This window comes from Pezoporus occidentalis, unplaced genomic scaffold (genome assembly GCF_034315485.1).
Source record: "Pezoporus occidentalis ecotype Australia unplaced genomic scaffold, CSIRO_AGI_Poc_V1 ctg49, whole genome shotgun sequence".
Classification (NCBI taxonomy): domain Eukaryota; kingdom Metazoa; phylum Chordata; class Aves; order Psittaciformes; family Psittacidae; genus Pezoporus; species Pezoporus occidentalis.
Genome location: NW_026915824.1, coordinates 1,016,061 through 1,035,125, shown reverse-complemented (window position 1 = coordinate 1,035,125; position 19,065 = coordinate 1,016,061). Strand labels below are relative to the sequence as shown.

Sequence of the window (19,065 nt, the reverse complement as noted above, 5' to 3'; positions counted from 1 at the left end):
CGGGGAGGGGCCTGCGGCCGCCTCGTTGAGGAAGCGACCCCGACGGCCCCGGGGCCTCCGCAGGAGGAGGCGGGCAGCCGTGAGTGAGAGTGCGGCTGGAGCGGCGCGGCCGGTCGCTTCCTCACGGCCGAACGGACTGCCGACAGTCGGAGAGGGACTGGGGCGGGTGGGAGGGAGGCAAGTGTGCGATGGCTCCGAGGGGAGGAGCAGGGAGCCGGGCAGAGCCTGTCACCGCACCTGCAGGTGGCAGAATCAGGCACTGCGGGACGCGGCCTCGCACCTACTGGCTTACGATGCGGGCTGCTCCGAGAGGAGCAGGTCACGGTGCCCCTTGTGCCACAGGGGACCGTTCCCAAACCTGCGCAGGTACACAGCGGGAGAGCCGCTGGTGCCAGTGCGGCTGAGCAGGGCCGGGAGAGGCAGTCGTGCTGTCGGGTAATACAAACACCAGGGAGGTTTTATTTGGAAAACCTTTATTTAATAACTGTGTTAGAAGTGATGAACTTGGCATTGCTAAATGTGAAAGGAGAGTCTGCAGTAGCCTTTTGATGGAAAGGCGGAATGGCTGATTTTCTAGCCGGCCATTGGGATGTTGCGACCATGGGGCCAAGTGGATGGAAGAACAGGATTAGTGCCAGACACATCGGGGCTTGGTTGCTCTGGTGACTCAGGGCAAACGCTGCTCTCCTTCCGTGCAGTGTGGGGGAGAACTTGCATTAATACAGCTAGAGAAACATGACCTTTTGGGAAGCACACTCATTCTGAAGCCAACAAAAATGCAGTAGGGAACATGTACTTGAAGTATTAACATTTTGACGTAATGATGATGTTCAATGTGAAGGAAATGGATCCAGTGACCTTTACACATGACAGTTTCAGGTAACATCAGCAAATGTGCAAGACAGGGTTGTAAAAGAGGGCAAAATGAAAGTAAACTTGTTGAACATGAAAAGCCTAGTCTTGATTTGTTGAAAAGTCAGACCAAAATGATATTGCTAAACATCCTGTTTAGTTTTGGGATTTTTATTTGTTTTATTATAATTTTTTTTTTTTAATTTTATATTTAAATTCCAGATGCTTCACAGATGAGCTGAAGTGAAACTATGTGGAAATAGTTTTAACTTTTGTATTGAAAGCTCTGTCTTTAAGACCTGTGGAATCCCTCAGAACATAGTAGTATTTGGCTTCAGAACAAAGTTAATTGTAAGGACGGACAGGAAATGAAACTTCTGAGGAAATTCCAGATCAACAGGCACACCAGAAAGAACATAGTAAATATTCTACTGTTATTTCTCTTTTCAGCGTCAGCATTTAATATTATTTGTAGTTAACTGAAGTAGGTGAGAAAAATTCTTTACAGAAGTCAGACAAAAGGGGGAGCCCTTCCTACACCCATCCAGCATCCAGCTTTTCCCTATGATTAGTTTACAAAGACCCTGATTCAACAAAATAATTCCTGCATAGCAATATACTTAAATGCTTTCCTAAATAAGCAAGCCTTGTTGGGGGGGTTAAGACAAACAATTTGTACCATTACTTTAACTGTTGGTGATTGTCAGTGTATTTACATGACAAATTCATGCTGATGTGGGTTTTTTACAAGACTGGAAGGGAAGTCAATGAAAATGTAAAAATGTCATTGGAAGCAAAGTATGGTGAATTATAGAAAAAATACCACCACAACTGTGGTGTGTGATCATATGCCATTTATTCAACAGGATAATCATTGAGAGGAATAAAATAAAATAGATACTAAAAACATTTCTAATTTAAAATACAGTGAACTATGTTCTAAAGCTATTGAGCCGTTTGATAGAACTTACCTGAAGCTATTTGACAGTTTAATGTCAAGGGCACCAATCCACAAACCAAATCCTAGTACCCGTAAAAAAAAATGTGCACGCTCTCTGTGCATAACTCTTGCAGAATGTGAGACTATTACACATACAGTGACATTGTCTTATAGCTGGCACTGTTACTGCTGCCTAAAATTGTGTAACTTATGCAGTGGTTGGGCCTGTGCTTCCTATTACCATGTGGGCAGAACTTCCTCACAAGGAACAAAGCAGAGGGTTTTCTATTTAATCACTGCAGTTTTGTTGATGGCCCCTTGTCTTTGTCCAGTTGTGGATCAGTTAAGGCAGTAGCAACACTCCCTATCTGCATACTGCAGGATCAGGCCCTAGATGCTCTTTCTTGGCATTAACTGTTTCACGCTTCTGTATATTTCTGTAGAAAGCTTGTGTTAATCTGAGAATCCAGTGGGGAGGTTTTATGACTGAGATTATTAATTTTTAACTTTAGATCTGTAACTTGGATTTGTAGAATTAAGTCTATATGTACAATATACAGACTTTCCATTTTAATGTATTTATACTGTTATGCATACTGTGTATGTTTGTATGTGTGTATATATAAATATATATGCAGTAAAACTCTACTTGCTGTGAAGAGTTTGTTGGATACCAGAAATATATATATACACATACATAAGACAGTAAAGACAGTAAAGATGCTTTTAATTTAAGATTCAGGTTCTAAAACTCCTTTGTAGCTTCTGACCAGCTGTAGTTAAATTAATAAAAATTAAGAGCTACAAATATTGCCCCAAGATAGGTGATCGGATGAGGAACATTAACTAGGTAAAAATTGTCTGAGTTTGTAGCTGAAAAAAACACCACCAAAAGAGTTATTATTTTGGTGTAATTATATTACAACAGATTTAATCATTATCGTCAATCTGTCAATTAATAGATTGTCTGAAGTCTACTTTTGCAGTAAGCCTGAAGAATCAGCTGCCAAGCAAGGCAGCATCCTGAGGGTTTCTAGTGACCTAGACCTTGAGATGATGCAAGTTCTTGAAAGTACTCTATTTGCTGTCTTTTCTGTGAAGTTCACATACTGCCAGTGCAGTCATTTTCCAACTACTGCTTTCAGTATGGGTGTTGCATTTTAACTAAATAAACAACTGCAACTGAAATGGAATATGAAATACGGAAAAAAAAAAAAAAAAAAAAAAGAACCCAAAGTAACAACAAGATATTTTAATTTCCAGCTTTTATTAGAGACTTTTGCTGCGGACTCATGATTGTAAAATTCTATTCTTACAGGCTTCTGTAAAACTGTGGAATTGTGGCATTCACAGGGCATTAAGAATTTTCAGAATATATTCTTTAAAGATTTGTTCTAACTGTTTTTAAGTCACACGGCTGCTGATTGTAAAAAAGGACCAATGTGCATTTTTGCATGGGTGATAAGAGGGAAGCATTTAATTTTCCAAGTTTTAGGTATTATACCGTGAAATGAGACTCCTTTTCACATGATGGCTAATCCAGTCATAATAGCTGGCAATTTTTGTATACACACCAGGGTGACCAGCCTCCCCACAGTTCTCACCCCAACTCACAACACCCCAGACATACGCCACATTTTCTGCGTCAAAACAGACCAAAGGTCCTCCTGAATCGCCTTTGCAACTGTCTGTGGAGCCATCATAAGTACCTGAAGCAAAAGAAGAAATAAAAGGCAAAAAATAAGTTCATATACGCTCTATCACACAAAACAGAGCTCAGGAGATTTTTCAGGTTCTTGCCACTTCCTGGCAGATGTTTGCCTAATGATCACCAGGAAGGGGGTTCCTGACTTCTTTGGTCTCTTGTTTCTCCTTTCTTTGCAAGTGCAGGGCCTCTCTTTACATTTGTGGCTGGCCAAAATTCTTCTCATTTGCTCTGATGTCAGTGATGTGGGTCTTGTTTTACCCTGTGCAGTAGAGAATCCAGCCATATTGCCTATTACACCATTAAAAGTAGCTCATAAAAAGTGACCAAAAGCAGAAGGTAAAAGGTAGAAAGATTTCTAGGCTGATTCCTATGGCAGAAGCTATCATGCTATGTTTATGCCTACGTGCATGCATTTGGTGTCCCCTCTACCCAGTAATTTCTTGGCCGGTTTCATCTGTACACAGCTGTACAGAGAGGCAGAGGGCCTCAAAATTTTCTCTACCACCTTCATGAAAGTAGGTCAGGAGCATGTGGATGCTGGGATGGGAGGGAGAGCAACTGTCTATAAGTGCTCTTATTGCAAGGTCTTGGTCATAATGTGGACTAAATAGCAGCCCTGAGGCACAAGTGCGTAGCATCCTGCATTCTTCATAAGTTTCAATGTTCACAGAACTACTTGTTTGCAATACAGCTCCTGAAAAATTGAATTAAGAGTGAAGGATGTGATCTAAACAGAAATACTGTTGCAGACCTAGAATATGATTTATGCTTTGTCTTATATCAGTAAAAGTTTATTAATTTCTAACACCCTTACTACACTTTTCTGCTGTGTTGATTGACCCAGTATGAAGGAGACCATACTATGCATGAGTCTCCAAGTTTTAAAAACAAAACCTCTTTCTTCAGTCCCTACATTACTGAGAAAGAGTTTTGTGAACTTTTCAGAGCTGGAATTACTAATCCTGGAAAACAGGATTTCATTGCTTTTGTTCAATTTAATTAATATTTGCTTGTATAACTAACTCCTGGGGACAGTAGCCCTTAATTCCCAAGTTTGTATTTGCATCAGGGAGCAGAAGCTAATTCCAGATACCCCTTTTATGATGTTTTCCCATATGATACTGTCTTTGTTCCTTTCTGGTAAAGTATGATCACTTGAAATAAGTTGAAGATCAAGGAGATAAGTTATGGAACTTGCACAGTAGACAAACCTAGTATCTTATAGATCTCATGCTGAATTTATCACAAATTAGAATCATAGAATAGTTAGGGCTGGAAAGGACCTTAAGGTCATCAAGTTCCAACCCCTCTGCCATGGGCAGGGACACCTCACACTAAACCATGTCACCCAAGGCTCTGTCCAACTTGGCCTTGAACACCGCCAGGGTTGGAGCATTCACAGCTTCCTTGGGCAACCCATTCCAGTGCCTCACCACCCTAACAGTGAAGAACTTCTTCCTTATATCCAGTCAAACTTCCCCTGTTTAAGTTTTAACCCGTTACCCCTTGTCCTATCTCTACAGTCCCTAGTGAAGAGTCCCTCCCCAGCACCCTTATAGGCCCCCTTCAGATACAAAGGCTGCTATGAGGTCTCCACGCAGCCTTCTCTTCTCCAGGCTGAACAGCCCCAACTTCCTCAGCCTGTCTTCATATGGGAGGTGCTCCAGTCCTCTGATCATCCTCGTGGCCCTCCTCTGGACTTGTTCCAACAGTTCCATGTCCTTTTGATGTTGAGGACACCAGAACTGCACACAATACTCCAGGTGAGGTCTCACAAGAGCAGAGTAGAGGGGCAGGATCACCTCCTTTGACCTGCTGGTCACATTGCTCTTGATGCAACCCAAGATACAGTTGGCTTTCTGAACTGCAAGCGCACACTGAAGCTGGCTTATGTTAAGTTTCTCATCGACCAACACCCCCAAGTTCTTTTCCGCAGAGCTGCTCTGAATCTCTTCTCTGCCCAAATTGTAGCTGGGCTTGCTCCAACCCCAATGTAGGACCCTGCACTTGGCATGGTTAAACTTCATAAGGTTGGCATCAGCCCATTTTTACCATTTTTACCAGCCATCAACCCAAAATTGTTTGGCTTTTCTAATTAGTTTACTGTCAAGACTATATAAACTACTTTACATTTTTATTTAAAGAACACTTGAAACTATTTGTTCTGTAAGTTGAATACTCATTGGTCTCCTAGTCATGTATTTGGCAATATCTTTTGTTACTTGAGAAGCAAAAAAGTGCATTCAAAGTCCTTATTTTAGTAGTAGGAGTGACAACCAGTTTCCTGGCCAGACTAACCCTAGTTTGAAAAGTTAATCGCATTTTTCCTGAGTTGTAGTGTGGTAGTAGCAAATGTCTGAGTAGATGAATAGTCACATTCTAGGTAGTGGGACTACTAATGTGCTCTCAGACAGACATTTGCTTAAATATGTTGCTGATTCAGAATTAAATATAGTAAAGGTAGGAAGTTCAGTGGGTTGCAAAGTGCTTTGAGTATTTAGAAAACATAACTTGAATTGCATGTGAAAATTTGCCCTCATAATCATAGAAACTTGGCATCCTGTCTTATTAACTCTGATTATGAAGCAGATATATAATGGTGGATGCTTCTAGACTCCAGTGGCTAGCATTTGGCTAATGGTGATAATGTGGCAATTGGTTTATTGGCTTTCCCAAGTCTAAAAGATTCCCATCCTGTATGTCTGGCCTTATAAACAGTGGGTTTGATGCTAAAGATATTATAGGAAGAAAATTGATGCTTACCTGCACATGCCATTTGTTTAAAAAATCGTCCTGGGTACAATTCGGAACAATTATGAAATAAATTAACGTAGCCCCACTTGAGGATATATTGCTTTGTATAACCTAGAAAAGAATAAACTTTTCTATATTAAAAATAGTATGTACATATTTGACACTTTTAATATCATAAATTGAAAGTTATATATTTACTTATCTACAGAATATATTCAGTATTGTAAACCAGAGACCTTAAACTGCCAGTAATGGTTACCCCATGCAGTACATTGGTCATAAAAGCAGAGTGGTTTAATTGCAGTGTTAAATACAGTACTTTCCTTTTGTGACATTTTCGCCCTTTCCCTTGCCTTGCCTTCCTCATTTTTTTCCCTATATTTCCATATCAAGGTTTTCAGACACTGAGAAATGGGTATATTACTTTATATGAAATGGAGATGTGGCTCTGATCATCCTTGTTACTTTTTATTTTTATTTTTTTTTCCAATTCTGTTCTGTCATTTTGGGATGAGATATTGGGACCAGATATTGGAAGTACATGTATCCACAAGGTTAAGGAGACTCTCTGGTTTGCTCTCTGCCTATTTGCTAGTAAATCCCAACTATCATTTGCTTTATAGACTGCTACTTAGTATGGACAGGAGAAACCCCACAAGATGTGTTAGCTTCAATGCCTGGCTGTAATCACTGAAATACAAAACAAATGCTTCCCAAATCTTGGAAAGTGTGATTACATTTGGCTTACCTGTCTCTGTGCAGCCTTCTCTGGACTAATCTCAAACACAACTGAGACAAGATGTGCTGAGTTTCCTAACTGTAGGCTGCAGCTCAGATCCTCTTGGGCAGGGAACAGAGGACAGGCTGTGACTATGGCTCATTGTGGGCTACTAACCGCACTTGTTAAATATCATTACCAGGTTTCCACAGCTGATATAAATCCTAGATTGGCAAAAGGAACATGTCTTATTGTCTGGCTAGTTTCCAACCAGGGGTGTGCTCCAGACTGATTACTAAGCAGCTGAAGCAGCAGAGGAGGCGGTACAGAAAAGAGAACCAACAGTGATAGCTGGATGCTGAACCACAGACTGTGTTTTCTGTACTCAGTCTCTTCTGAGTACTTTGTGCATAACTACTCTCCAGCCTTTTTAAAATGAAAGCTTACCACAGTAAGAAAGCACATGATACAAACAATGCATTCTTTTAGTAAGCACCAAAGTAAATACCTTTCTCTAGTCCCCATCCAGAAACCTTACATCTGTCACCAGTCTTGAACATATGCTCTGACCAGGGGATACACGCAGGTGTGCTGTAATCCAAGGAGCATTCTCCTTTCACAGAACCTCTCATCTCCAGCAAAGCAATATCATTTTCATAAGTTGATGCATTATAATTTTCATGGATTATCAGTCGGTTTAGTCTTAAAGTATCTGTCTCTCTGTCATACAATATTGTATCCAGCAGTCCGACCCAGACACGGTACAGATGAACTCGATTTGCCCTCAAAAAAAAACAGTGAAATAAAGGATGTTTTGGTACTTCACACAAGCACTGTACCTTTCAACTATCTGTGAACTTTTGCATTTTATCAGATTTTCTCTAGAATAAAAATAATGGAAATGCAAAGCAGATGATGCTAACTGCTGAGCACTGCATCTAATACAGAATAAACTATTAAAGGCCAGGCACTGTGTTTAGTGCTGTGAGAGGAAGCACGTGTTTATGCCTTTCTTATTTCAAGTGAAAAAAGAGTGAGCAGATGTGGATGGGCTGCTGGGATTGGCAAATCTTCCCTGCCTCCTCTTGCTTGTTCTGTGGCGTATGTGACCCCAGGGGCAGTCTCAGGGAACAGAACCTGGACTTCTCCAAGGCAGAGATGGGAAGAGAATATCTCGCTTTCAGCCAAAGTGGTTATGGTGAACCTTTTCTGCCTGCCTACTATGTGACTGAAGAATGCTGTGTCTCTTCAAATTCATTGTTGCATTTTCATCTTTCTATTCACTGCCAAAATATTCTACTTTTTCTGAATTTTCCCCATCATTAATGTGTTTTAAATTGTTGAGGCAAATAAGAATAAGTAAACAGGTAGCCAAGAAAGGGAACAATAGCTAGATCAATCTTTCAGATTTGCAAGAAGAAAATAATTTCCCAGTTTGTTGTTTTTACCTGACACAGTGTGCAGCAGTCAGAACCCAACAGCCACCAATATAAACCCCTCCACAGTACACTGTTGCACCTTCATTGCTAGTATCTTTAATTGCCACTTGCCAAGGGAATTCACCCTATTCAAACAACAAACACCCAAATAATGAGAAATCATAATAATTTTACTACTTTTAGTGCATAAAGAGAAACATATTTCTTGGTATCATCTCATCTCCTTGGCTATATCAAATTGTACATAAAACATCTGCTGTGTAGAATTGTGAATCAAGCTCCATCAGAGATAAAGGGTAAATACTCTAAAATGCAATAATTTTATTCAATCTTCTGACTCTGTGTGATGCCTCCTTCTATTGAGCTTTTTGTTCTGACGCCCCTTATAGCCACGGAAACAGATGCAGAATCTGACCTGGTATGATCAAGTGTAGCATTTTTGACTGTGTTCTGTTTCAAAGGTGCAAATTTCCCATCTCATCAGAATTCTTATTTCAAGCTATAGTAGTAAGTACTTTGCTGAATCATTTTCAGTGTGTACTTGTAATGCTCGATTTTGCAACCCCATGCTTTACTTTATACATTCTGCCTCTCTTTCCTTCAGTGCAATGCCACTACTGCTGCAAAGCATGAAATTACTGTAGTAGCTGACTTATTTCTGTATATTTTAACAGAAGAACAATAATGCCTATTTAAATTGATGATGAATGAATTAATAGATGGTAATATTATTTTTTACCTTTCTTGCAGTCTCTCCACCTATAATTCTTTTCCGTCGAGTTAGTGTGTGATTTGTAAGACCACAGTGTACTTTGGGAAGAAGTGTCTTTAGCATTTTTCTCTCTTTAACAAACAGGAAAAATGTATGTCAGAAGTCAGGTATCCATTTGCTCTATTTGGAGGCAAGTTTATCTTGAAAAATGAGTATTGTGAATATGCCAGTAGCAGGAAAGCAAAAAATGTTGGCATTTGTTTTTGCTTTGAAAATTGCTTGTGTCTTAGCATCACTTATTTCCCTTTATTTCCCACTGCTGCTTGATTTCAGGAGAATAATTTTAAAGCAGTTCCCCTAGATTTGCTGAGAGTATACTTCCACCAGTTGCCAAAACATGCAGATGTGGCTCCTCAGCCAGGATGAATTATTATGGCATTATTGAAATTAGCAGAAAGCAAGACAAATAGTAAGTCTCAGTAAATCACAAAGTCCAGATATCTGAGTGTTCTGGATCTGGCCAGATCTGGCTGGTAGTGAGAATGCCACTAAGAAGAGGGTGTGCTGTTGGTTTTGGAGGGTTAGTTACACTTACCTTCATCCATACTGTGATTTTCAGGCCTTATCTTTGCCTTGTCTTTACCTGTAGTAGAATAACAAAATACTAAAAATATTGGCAAACATCTAAATTTGTTCTATTACTTGAATATATGTTTGTGTGACAAAATCCTGGGACATGTTTTAAATGCATAAGGGCACACCATTTCAAATGGACAGCAGTAATCTCTCAGCCTAGTGCTGCTGTTTCCTGCTCTTTGGCTGCCTCCCTACATTCAGCAGATACCAATTTGTAACTGCATGATATCTACTCTGCTTTGCATACCTAGTGAGCCCTTCTGCAAAGAAACCCTGAGAAACTTTGTTTGTTTTTTGTGGGGGGAGGTTGATCTGCAAAGAAATATCCCATTCTTCACCAGGAAACAATGGAAATTCCTCCTCCTGCCCCATCAACTTTTTTGAGCTTTCTAAAGCCCAAAGGAGCATTAGGTAACAGGATATTTTTATTTTTTTTTCCAATTTAGATGATGCTGTTGTATACTGTGTGCCTCTTTAACAGGGTAGGGAAGGGTATTCAACATGAGAGGTAAATTAAATGTTTCCTGAATCTGGTTTGTCAGCTTTTATTCAACAAAATGCCCATTGAATTCAGTTCCTAAATGGAGGTTGAGGTTTGGGTCTGTTCTCATATTACTGGCTGTAATGTTTACATTTAGATTTCAGTCTACCTTTACCAATAGTGTTTACTTTTTGGCTTTAGACTTTGTCTTTTATCACAGCAAGGAAAAACATTCTAATTTCAGACCAAAACAAAATCTTTTGAACAGTGAGGGGAACAGCCAGGAAGAATCATAATGGCAAACCAGTTCAATTCTTCATCTGTGAGGAAAGTATTCCTGCCTGTCTTGTCTATGCTTTCTTCACAAATACAGAATGCCAGTTTGATAGCTGGCCATATAACCAAAAGACATAATCTGCCTTAAACCTCATAAAACATCACCTGTTTCTTCCATCCTTTAGTTTTCTAGCTATTCTTTTCTAGAAGGAATGGGAGGAAAACTACATGACCTTTTCTTCCTACTATGTATAACATAACATCGGGAAGACTAATTCTTGCATTTGGTTTTGCTAATCTGTTAAATTAATAATATGCATTGTGAAGTCTCTAGTTATCATTGAGCAGAATGAGAGGGAAGAAACAAAAGCATGTTTCAGAAGAAAACCTGCACAGAGAACTCGAGCTTCATCCTCTCCTGTGAGGCAGTCAATTTCTTTGTTGCAGACATTCTTATTTGGAATACAGATATCTGATCGACAGTGGAAACTGTTGTCTCTGCACTCTGTAACACAGAATTACAAATGTAAATCACGGGATGAAATGACACAGCAACCTTGCATAGTTAGGGAGCTTTTTAAAATGTAAACACAATATAATATCCATGTTAGGGGGGACTTGATTGTTCATAAATAGATCACAAAAGCAGGCTCTGTAAGTATAAACCAAAATGAATACTTGGATCTCCTCAGTTTATAATCTTGAAGTTTTAAGGCTTCAAAAATGTGGATCTCTGTTACCAGTTCAGTTTTGTACTTCTAGACTTGGAATCACTCCGTAATGGCTTCATCCATAAAACATGCCCACACTCAACCTCAGCCAAATGACCTCCAGTTTTGGCAGCATTACTGATTATCTCAAATTAGAAATTTACGATGCTTGGATCAAATTTTCCCCTCACAAATCAAAGCCGAAGCTGACTTTTGGTTGAAGGGGAGAGGTTCAGGATTAGGAATCAAGAGTCCTAGTTTGAATATGCTGGATTTAATAACTTATTTCTTCTAAAACTCTTTATTTATATTATAAACCTGAGAACCCCTTTAAATTCTTGCGATCACTTTGTATGTTATCAAAAGGAAAGCAGTGCTTGGAATTTATAGCAGGGTTTTTTTAAGCTACTTTATAATCTCATGTCTATCTACTATTTAAGGATATATTCTTTAATAAAAAATAAGATAGCTCTCTAAAATCCCCATATGATCTGAAGACCATTCATCTTAGTTGAAATTCTTCTTTTACTTTCAGGAAACATTGTTTTCAGCTCATGCAGCTGAAACAGCGCTATTTTGGTCAAGTGGAATCTGAATAAATGTTCTCTAAATATATGAAGCCACAAGTAGTTTGTTTTGAGTTGGATTTTGTTTATTTTTTTTTCCTAAAATGGCTGTGACTGGGTTTCCATAACTATTGGATTGAATTTACTGACCATTGTAAAACTACAAAATTAAGGTTTTTTAGGAATAGTGATGGGATTTGTAACCCACATTATTGTTTGGTGCCCAAACCCTAACTGCTGAAAGTAGTATTCTGCATTCAAGTCATGGTAGATCCATTCCATGTTTCTAAATAAAATTGTTACAGCTGGAATTGCAGATGCTGAAAGAATAACTGCTCATGAACAAGCAATGTGACAGGAACTGTTCACAGATATTCTGTGGATAAACTTGCATTAATAAAGTTAAGAGACATCTTACTTTGCTTTAAAGATAGTTCATTTGGAAAACAGTGTCTTTGTTTAATTACTATTGATTTTTCCCAGCTAAAAATACATTTTCATTCTAACACAACTAATTTTTTTGTATCAATGTTTAACAAACCTCCTAAAAAAATCTCATTGTATTTTCTCATCCTCCAAGGAAATCCAGATTTCTCAGAGATCACTTGCTTGCTTCAAAAAATTATATTATGCCTGTGTTTTTTCACCTATGTATATATAAATTATGGTTTGATTGCTTTAATATAGTGACCTAATGGAAAAAAGACTTTAGCTGTTTACATCACTGTAAAAATTCTTTGGGAGTGGTTTTCTGCTCAAATGATTTTGAAACACCTGAGAAAGGAAATTATTACCTCTGCAGCACAGTTCATCACTTAGGTCTCCACAGTCATTGATTCCATCACAGGTTTTGTCCAGAGAAATGCACTTCTTGTTGACACAATGAAACTCACCATCTGAACAAGCTGTGCAGCATGATGAAAATGAAGTTAGTGTGGAAATGTCTGTAGCTTCATAATTGCCCAGGGAAATATTCTGCTTGCTCTTTTTGTCATATCAGCAGTTTGGCTTATCAACAGTGGGCATTCTGGGGCCCAGTAATGTAAATAGGAATCTTTCTTTATTGTGTTAATTGCCTTCTCATGAAGTGTTCAATGTGACCACTTATCTTCCTCCTCCAATATGCAGTAGCCTGGCAAAAGGGAACTTCATTTTTTCTAGACAAGGATTAAACCAGAAATGATTGGCTCAAACCCACTGTAAATGATTCAAGTGATTAAGATGATGGATGTTCCCCCTTTAGAAGGAAGTCATCAAGAGTCCTTGAACTCCTACCTTTGTGGCACAAGATAAAACCTGAGGCGATTTGTAGCTCTCCTTACCAGCAGCATCTCAGGCTCATGCTTATCAGTGCCAAAGCAAGCCTACTACAGAGACTAGAAAGCTGTCAGAAGTCAAGCCAAGGACTTGATCCCCCTTGTACCAGTGAGAAACTCGGGAGTCCTGAAACTCCCCAGAAGACACGAGCAGTTCCACTACAGTCATGTTTGTCTGGCTCCAGTGCTACTAGTGTCCTAATTGTTCTCCTTCATAAACAAAGTAGCAAGTAGGAGGAGTAACCCAGGAGAGGTAAGACTTCTGGGATACAATATGCCTCAGTATCCTTAGAGGACTGGAGGAACAAACAGAACCATGGATGAAATACATAGCTGTAAAAATACTTCAGGAACAATAGTGATTTTCCAAACTTATGAACTCGAAACCATCTTCACACAAGGCTGCCTCAGTTGTCTTAAAGTCTGCAAAAGGATGATTTAAAAAAAAAAAATAATCAAAGGGTTTCGGTGCAGGTTTGTTGTGGCTGGGAGTTCAGCAAACCAGGTCCTAGTTATTTAAACTTCAAATGTAAGAACTCCAAATAAATGTAAAACTGAAAAAAACTACTAACCTCTGAGATTTTTATGGCACTGGAGGCTAACCAATCCCTCATTACTATCTCTTGATTTCACCTCTATGTGACATTCAGCAAGACTTGTTTCTAGGCCCCTGCAAGTTATCCGAAGACAGCGCAATGAATTTAAAGCAGATTCTGTGATGCTGGAATTGGCTTGGTAATATTCAGCACCTCTATGAAGACATAAGCAATAATAACAAATTACATCATTTCACAATGGATTGTCCACTGCACATACTGAGGAAGCTCAGGCCACTGCAAGGCTGGGATTAATATATTTAATATCCCTTGTTTTTATGTGACTGGTATCCTCCTAATAGTGTCCATGTCCCCTACCTTCAAAAAGTATGTACTGAGTAAATAAGTAACTAGAGAGAATTACAATGGACTGAATGCTCTGTCCCAGGATAAACACTTCTCTGCTATCTAAAGAGATACTGATCAGGACTAGGAAATACTTGCTTCTCACTTATAGGGGACAATGAAGGCACTGCAATAGCATTTGTAGTCTTCAGGTAGGGTTGGAGAGGCAGCCCTACCTGACCACGTTAAATTAGTGCAAAAATATTATGTACAAGATACAGTTGACTATGAGGAGATGAAAGTGCAGCCCAGGTCATCAGTGTGGTTGCAGGAAAACCAACAGGCTCTGTGTGGCTTCAGCCTTCCCTGAGGACAAAGCAAGCAATGGCAATGGGGGCAAGGCATGAATGAAAAAATTGTGTTTTGATTCTCGTAAGTCTGGCTGGTGCAAGTGGCAAAGCAGAGCTGTACCCTGGTGTCAGCGAGCGTAAAAAACTTTTATATGCACACAGATCCTTACTCAGAGCTATTTGGGGATGGTCCATCTGCACACTTTCCATTACACAGACCTGAGAGGAAACCTCTGCATTGGTCTTCTGCTTTATTTAAAAATAAAACTATGGTCTGTATTGTTGTAATGGAATACAGGAATATGTGGTTTGGATTTCACTCTCAGGTCTCAATTTAAGAAGTTTTATCAGCTAATACATTGTTCATGAGTCTTCTGCCTTAACTGTTGGCTGACTGTGCCTGGCACTTATGTAAACATTGCTACTTTTTCAGATCCTTGCAGTTATCCAGAGATAAATTCCCCCAACTTACAATTCAAAGCCAAGGTGTTTGCAAGCCACGTTTGCTTCATTCATAGTCCACTCACTATCACATACGAAAAAGTCGTTCTTTTGATTCACAGGCTTTACTTGAAGCAAAGTTGAATCTCCATGGCCCAAAGAAATTGAAAATGTTTCTTAAAAAAAGAAATAAAAAATAAAGGAGAAATAAAACAATCCCCAAATAAACTCGTATGATGTAGATGTCTGTAGTGGAAAGACAGCCCAGAAACAAACCAGGACTAATTTGTATTGGCAACCAGTTTCATTTGGAGGGTAGGTTGGGAGTCAGAAGCTTCAGGTATTATTCTGAGGACTGACTTTGTGGCTTTGAGACTGCCACTTTTTCAAAGGGTACCGGTTCCTACCACGTAAGAGTACCTGGAGGTCTACTGAGGAAAGGTTGCATCTTAGTATAATGACTTTCATTAGAGGACTTTTGATAACCATTAACACTTCAAGTAAGATGGCCAGACCCTCTGTTACCTGTGTAGCAAAACGTAACAGTGGAAGCTAAGCTACTCAGCTTAACTTAGTGAAGCTGTATAGACAGCACACCAGGAACACACAAAGGCTCTCCAATCTTTTCAGTGGAATAGGCAGAATAAAGTTTTGCCACCCTGAGGGCAGTGGGCTGAGCTGCTGCTTCTGTGGGGAAAGGGAGTGATATGATAGTACCAGGGCAGAGACTGAGCAGGAGAACCCTGCGCTGGGCTTGCTGCTCCTGCTGTGCTCAGTGGCCTGGAGGACAGGTAGGAACAGCAACTGCTACTGCTAAGAGCCCACCTGCCTATTTAGCAGGAGCTGTTTCTCCCTGCACTTAGGAGTTTGATCTGACACAGCAGCCTGGTGCAGCTGAAAAAGCAAGTGAGAACAGCTGCTTGTCACTGCACAAACTATGGTTTGCAGGGCAACAGCTTTCTATTTTTATGAAATCCACAGCATGAAGATGATAGAGGTGAATATGGCTTGTCTTCTCTCCATGCACTCCCCCATTCATTTCAATAGCTTGACTCCGTGCTTTGGACTCTAGCTCCTTTGAGGTCTGTCCCTCTTCAAGACACCCTCTCTGCTAATGTTCTCAGCAGGCTTCCTGCTGGGCCTCCCACTATAGTCAACACCCTGTTTGGAAACCTCTGAGCTCTGTGTCTGTTTCTTCCCTTTCTACCTGATGATTTGAACAATCTACTAGCAGCAGCATGACCTGGGCCTTGTCAAATATTACTAACAATGTCAAGCACATTTTTATGAAAATCAACAAGTACTGCCCATTTTCAATGACTCCTCTTTTTATATTTCATGTTCTTACTAGGGCAAGGAAAGTATATCCTTGGCCATGGATGACTGACTGACAAGTTTTGGGAAAGGAGGTGTCAATACCTTCAGATGTGCATCTTCCCTTGTGCAGAAACTTTGCTTCGGGACGTTGACACTCATAGCTCTTTAGCTGACAGTAAGTGGGGAAGTACTTTCCACTGGTAGAACAAACTGAAGAGCCATTCTTTGGGCACTGGTAGGGAAGCTTACAAAGGCACTTTCCCTCCACACATCGTTCCCATGGGTGACAAAAAACTTTCTCACAGGACTTGTGTGTGTATTGGTTGCTTAAGCATTCTCTTATAAGGTATGTGTCTTGCTCAGCTGGCTGGGCAGGCTCAGCCTGCTGAGGCTGGTTTTCTTCAGCAGTAGAAGCTGCATTCTGTAAGGCACAAAATATGAATGAAAAAAGGAGTAAGACTAGGAACTGCACAAGAGTTCTGCAGAACTCTTTACTGACCTCAACAAAGTGTTCTTGCGTAAGCCGTTTCCTCTCTTACAAGCACAAAGGTGCTAAAAATCATTTATAGTGTATTTCCTTGTCTTCAGCCACCTCAGCTTCTTCAGTTTCTCTGAACTTTTTTCTTCATTTTGGATGATTCACCTGGTGTGATCTTCACTCCTACAGGTCTCTCACAAACGTACTCTGAACTTCAAACATCAGCTGAAGTGAACAGCAGGCTATAAATATTTTTAAGTCAGTGGTTTATAACATACCACAGCAATGGGACTGTAACCAAATCAAAATACAAGGGGACTTAAACCCCATAATAATAAAAAAATGGCACCTTTTTTTTCTGAGAGTTTTTTATTGGCTTGGTTGGCTTTGAGTTTAAATATCACCTGCAAATAGTTTTAAACTACTTAGAAGCAAGTCCAGAAATCTAAAATTAATGACTTGTTTCACTGTGTGACTGCTGAAGCAAAAAGTATCTTAAAGGAATTTAAAAATTAAGTGCCTTTCCTTATTAGCTGTTTTCCTGTATCTGGCATAGCAGTGGATTTTTAATGCAATTGCTGGTCATCACTAGTCTGCAAGATTCTGACCCTCTATCCAGCTGTCCCTAGGTGAGTGACTGCACCCACCATGGTGCAGCTCTCTGGCTGGCTGCTTTTGCTTACTCTGATCTATGGATAGGAAGAATGCTGAAACATGAAAAATATATATGGATGAACTTTGTATAAAAACGGGAGAGAAAAGTTAGTCCTGAAATGTGATTTATCAGCTTTGACTGTGTCAACTGAATCAACAGAGCTGAAGTTTAAAGTTCTGAAGAAATCCTGGCCATAGTAAAGTCAGTGGGGATGTTGTTGGGGCAGAATTTAATCCAACAAAACCCCTTTCAATGGTTGTATAATCTTACTAAATTCTTCCTGTTAGGTCAGTAGAATCCAAACTGTGAGCCAGATCCGGCTTGGCATAACTCCCATTTGTGCAAGTCATTTCTACTGAATAGGAACAAAAGGTGCTGATTTTTATCTAAGGATTTCTCTAAAAGATGTGGGTCATGCTGAATGCTTGGCCCAGGTGGGCTTTCTGGGATGCTTAGCCAGAAGTGGTTCTGCAGCAAACCTCTAGGCAGTACAGTGGTGCCATGTTAGGAGGCTAATCTCATTTCTCAAAAAAGGGAGGGCAGGGAAAATTGCAGCACTATTCTGGGGTTAACCATGTTTGCAAATTGGGTTTAGGATAGGATCATTATTCAAATCTCTTCCAGAAACCTGTTAGCATAAACCTCAGACAGAATAAATACATGAAAGAGAAATCACAAACTTCACACATTCAAGCTAGGCTACAAGAAATGTATAAAAACCAAACACTATGAAAGGAAACAAAAACCAACCTAACTGGTTTTGCTTTGTAAATTGCTTTTTAACGTTTTTTATTAATAAGAATAAAAAATTAATGTAACCAAATAAAACAAATTCTTACCTCTGATCCACAAAAACAAAAGAGAGACAAGAAAAGCAAGAAAAGTGGGACCATTCGCATGATGAAATTTGATCTTTGTAGGCAAATTCCTCTGGTCGGGATTCTTTTGAATGTCAGTTGTTAGATTAATGTTTAATTTTTAACCGTTAGTAAAATATTTTAAAGTGTGTTTAGAAACAAGGGACAGGAGCCTCAACTATTAACTGATAAATTTGATCTCTCCAAAAGGATCCTGCTGCAGTTTAACTGCTTTTACTGTAAGTGCAGACGAGATAACAAAAGTAAAGTCCCTCAAGTAAATGATTAAAAGGAAGCACACACATTTCCTTTCTTTTGCCCAGGAGACTGATCAAGTCATCATGCTGATTCTCCTGACTGTAGGCATTCCTCTTTGCCAGATTCTACTCTGCTCTTGTGAGACCCCACCTGCAGTACTGTGTTCTGCTTGTGTTGGGTCCCCACCACAAGAGGGATATGGAGCTGCTGGAGCGAGTCCAGAGGAGGCTATGAAGGTGATCTGAGGGCTGGAACACCACTCCTATGAAGACGGCCTGAGAGAGTTTGGCTTGTTCAGCCTGGAGAAGAGAAAAAGTAGCCCTGGGGAGACCTTATAGCAGCATTCCAGTACCTAAAGAAATCTGGAGAGGGGCTTTTTACAAGGGCATGTAGTGAATGGCTTTACACTGAAAGAGGGCAGACATTAAGAAGAAATTCTTCCCTGTGAGGATGGTGAGACACAAACACATTAACCAGAGAAGCTGTGGCTGCCCCATCCCTGGCAGTGTTCAAGGCCAGGCTGGACGGGGCTTGGAGCAACCTGGTCTAGTGAAAGGTGTCTCTCCCACGGCAGAGGTGTTGGAACTCGTTTTAAGGTCCCTTCCAACCCAAACTATTCTGTGATTATTGTAAAAGATAAATGTGTTTTTTATATAAGAGAGAGATGTTTTAATCTATGTGGAAACACATCCATGTTAATACCGACAAACTCATACGATA

The 19,065-nt window shown here is 39.9% G+C and overlaps 1 protein-coding gene and 2 long non-coding RNA genes across 3 annotated transcripts; 2 read left to right on the top strand and 1 right to left on the bottom strand.

Annotated features, from left to right (window-relative positions):
• The first annotated feature begins 72 nt into the window (after positions 1 to 72).
• On the top strand, positions 73 to 2,440 carry LOC134172999 (uncharacterized). The gene is made up of 2 exons (XR_009968095.1): positions 73 to 435; positions 1,075 to 2,440. It is a non-coding gene; the product is annotated as an uncharacterized LOC134172999 (long non-coding RNA).
• A 600-nt stretch (positions 2,441 to 3,040) lies between these two features.
• CFI (complement factor I) lies at positions 3,041 to 18,282 on the bottom strand. Its single transcript, XM_062636640.1, has 12 exons — positions 18,070 to 18,282; positions 16,200 to 16,518; positions 14,812 to 14,956; positions 13,681 to 13,859; positions 12,587 to 12,697; positions 10,905 to 11,021; positions 9,719 to 9,766; positions 9,151 to 9,254; positions 8,421 to 8,536; positions 7,481 to 7,755; positions 6,264 to 6,365; positions 3,041 to 3,501 (listed from the first exon to the last, which is right to left on the bottom strand). Exons 1-12 carry the CDS (start codon positions 18,127 to 18,129, stop codon positions 3,284 to 3,286), a joined length of 1,794 nt encoding a protein of 597 aa, XP_062492624.1. The 5' UTR covers positions 18,130 to 18,282; the 3' UTR covers positions 3,041 to 3,283.
• LOC134173000 (uncharacterized) lies at positions 16,515 to 18,838 on the top strand. Its single transcript, XR_009968096.1, has 3 exons — positions 16,515 to 17,208; positions 17,523 to 17,602; positions 18,468 to 18,838. It is a non-coding gene; the product is annotated as an uncharacterized LOC134173000 (long non-coding RNA).
• The last annotated feature ends 227 nt before the right edge of the window (positions 18,839 to 19,065 follow it).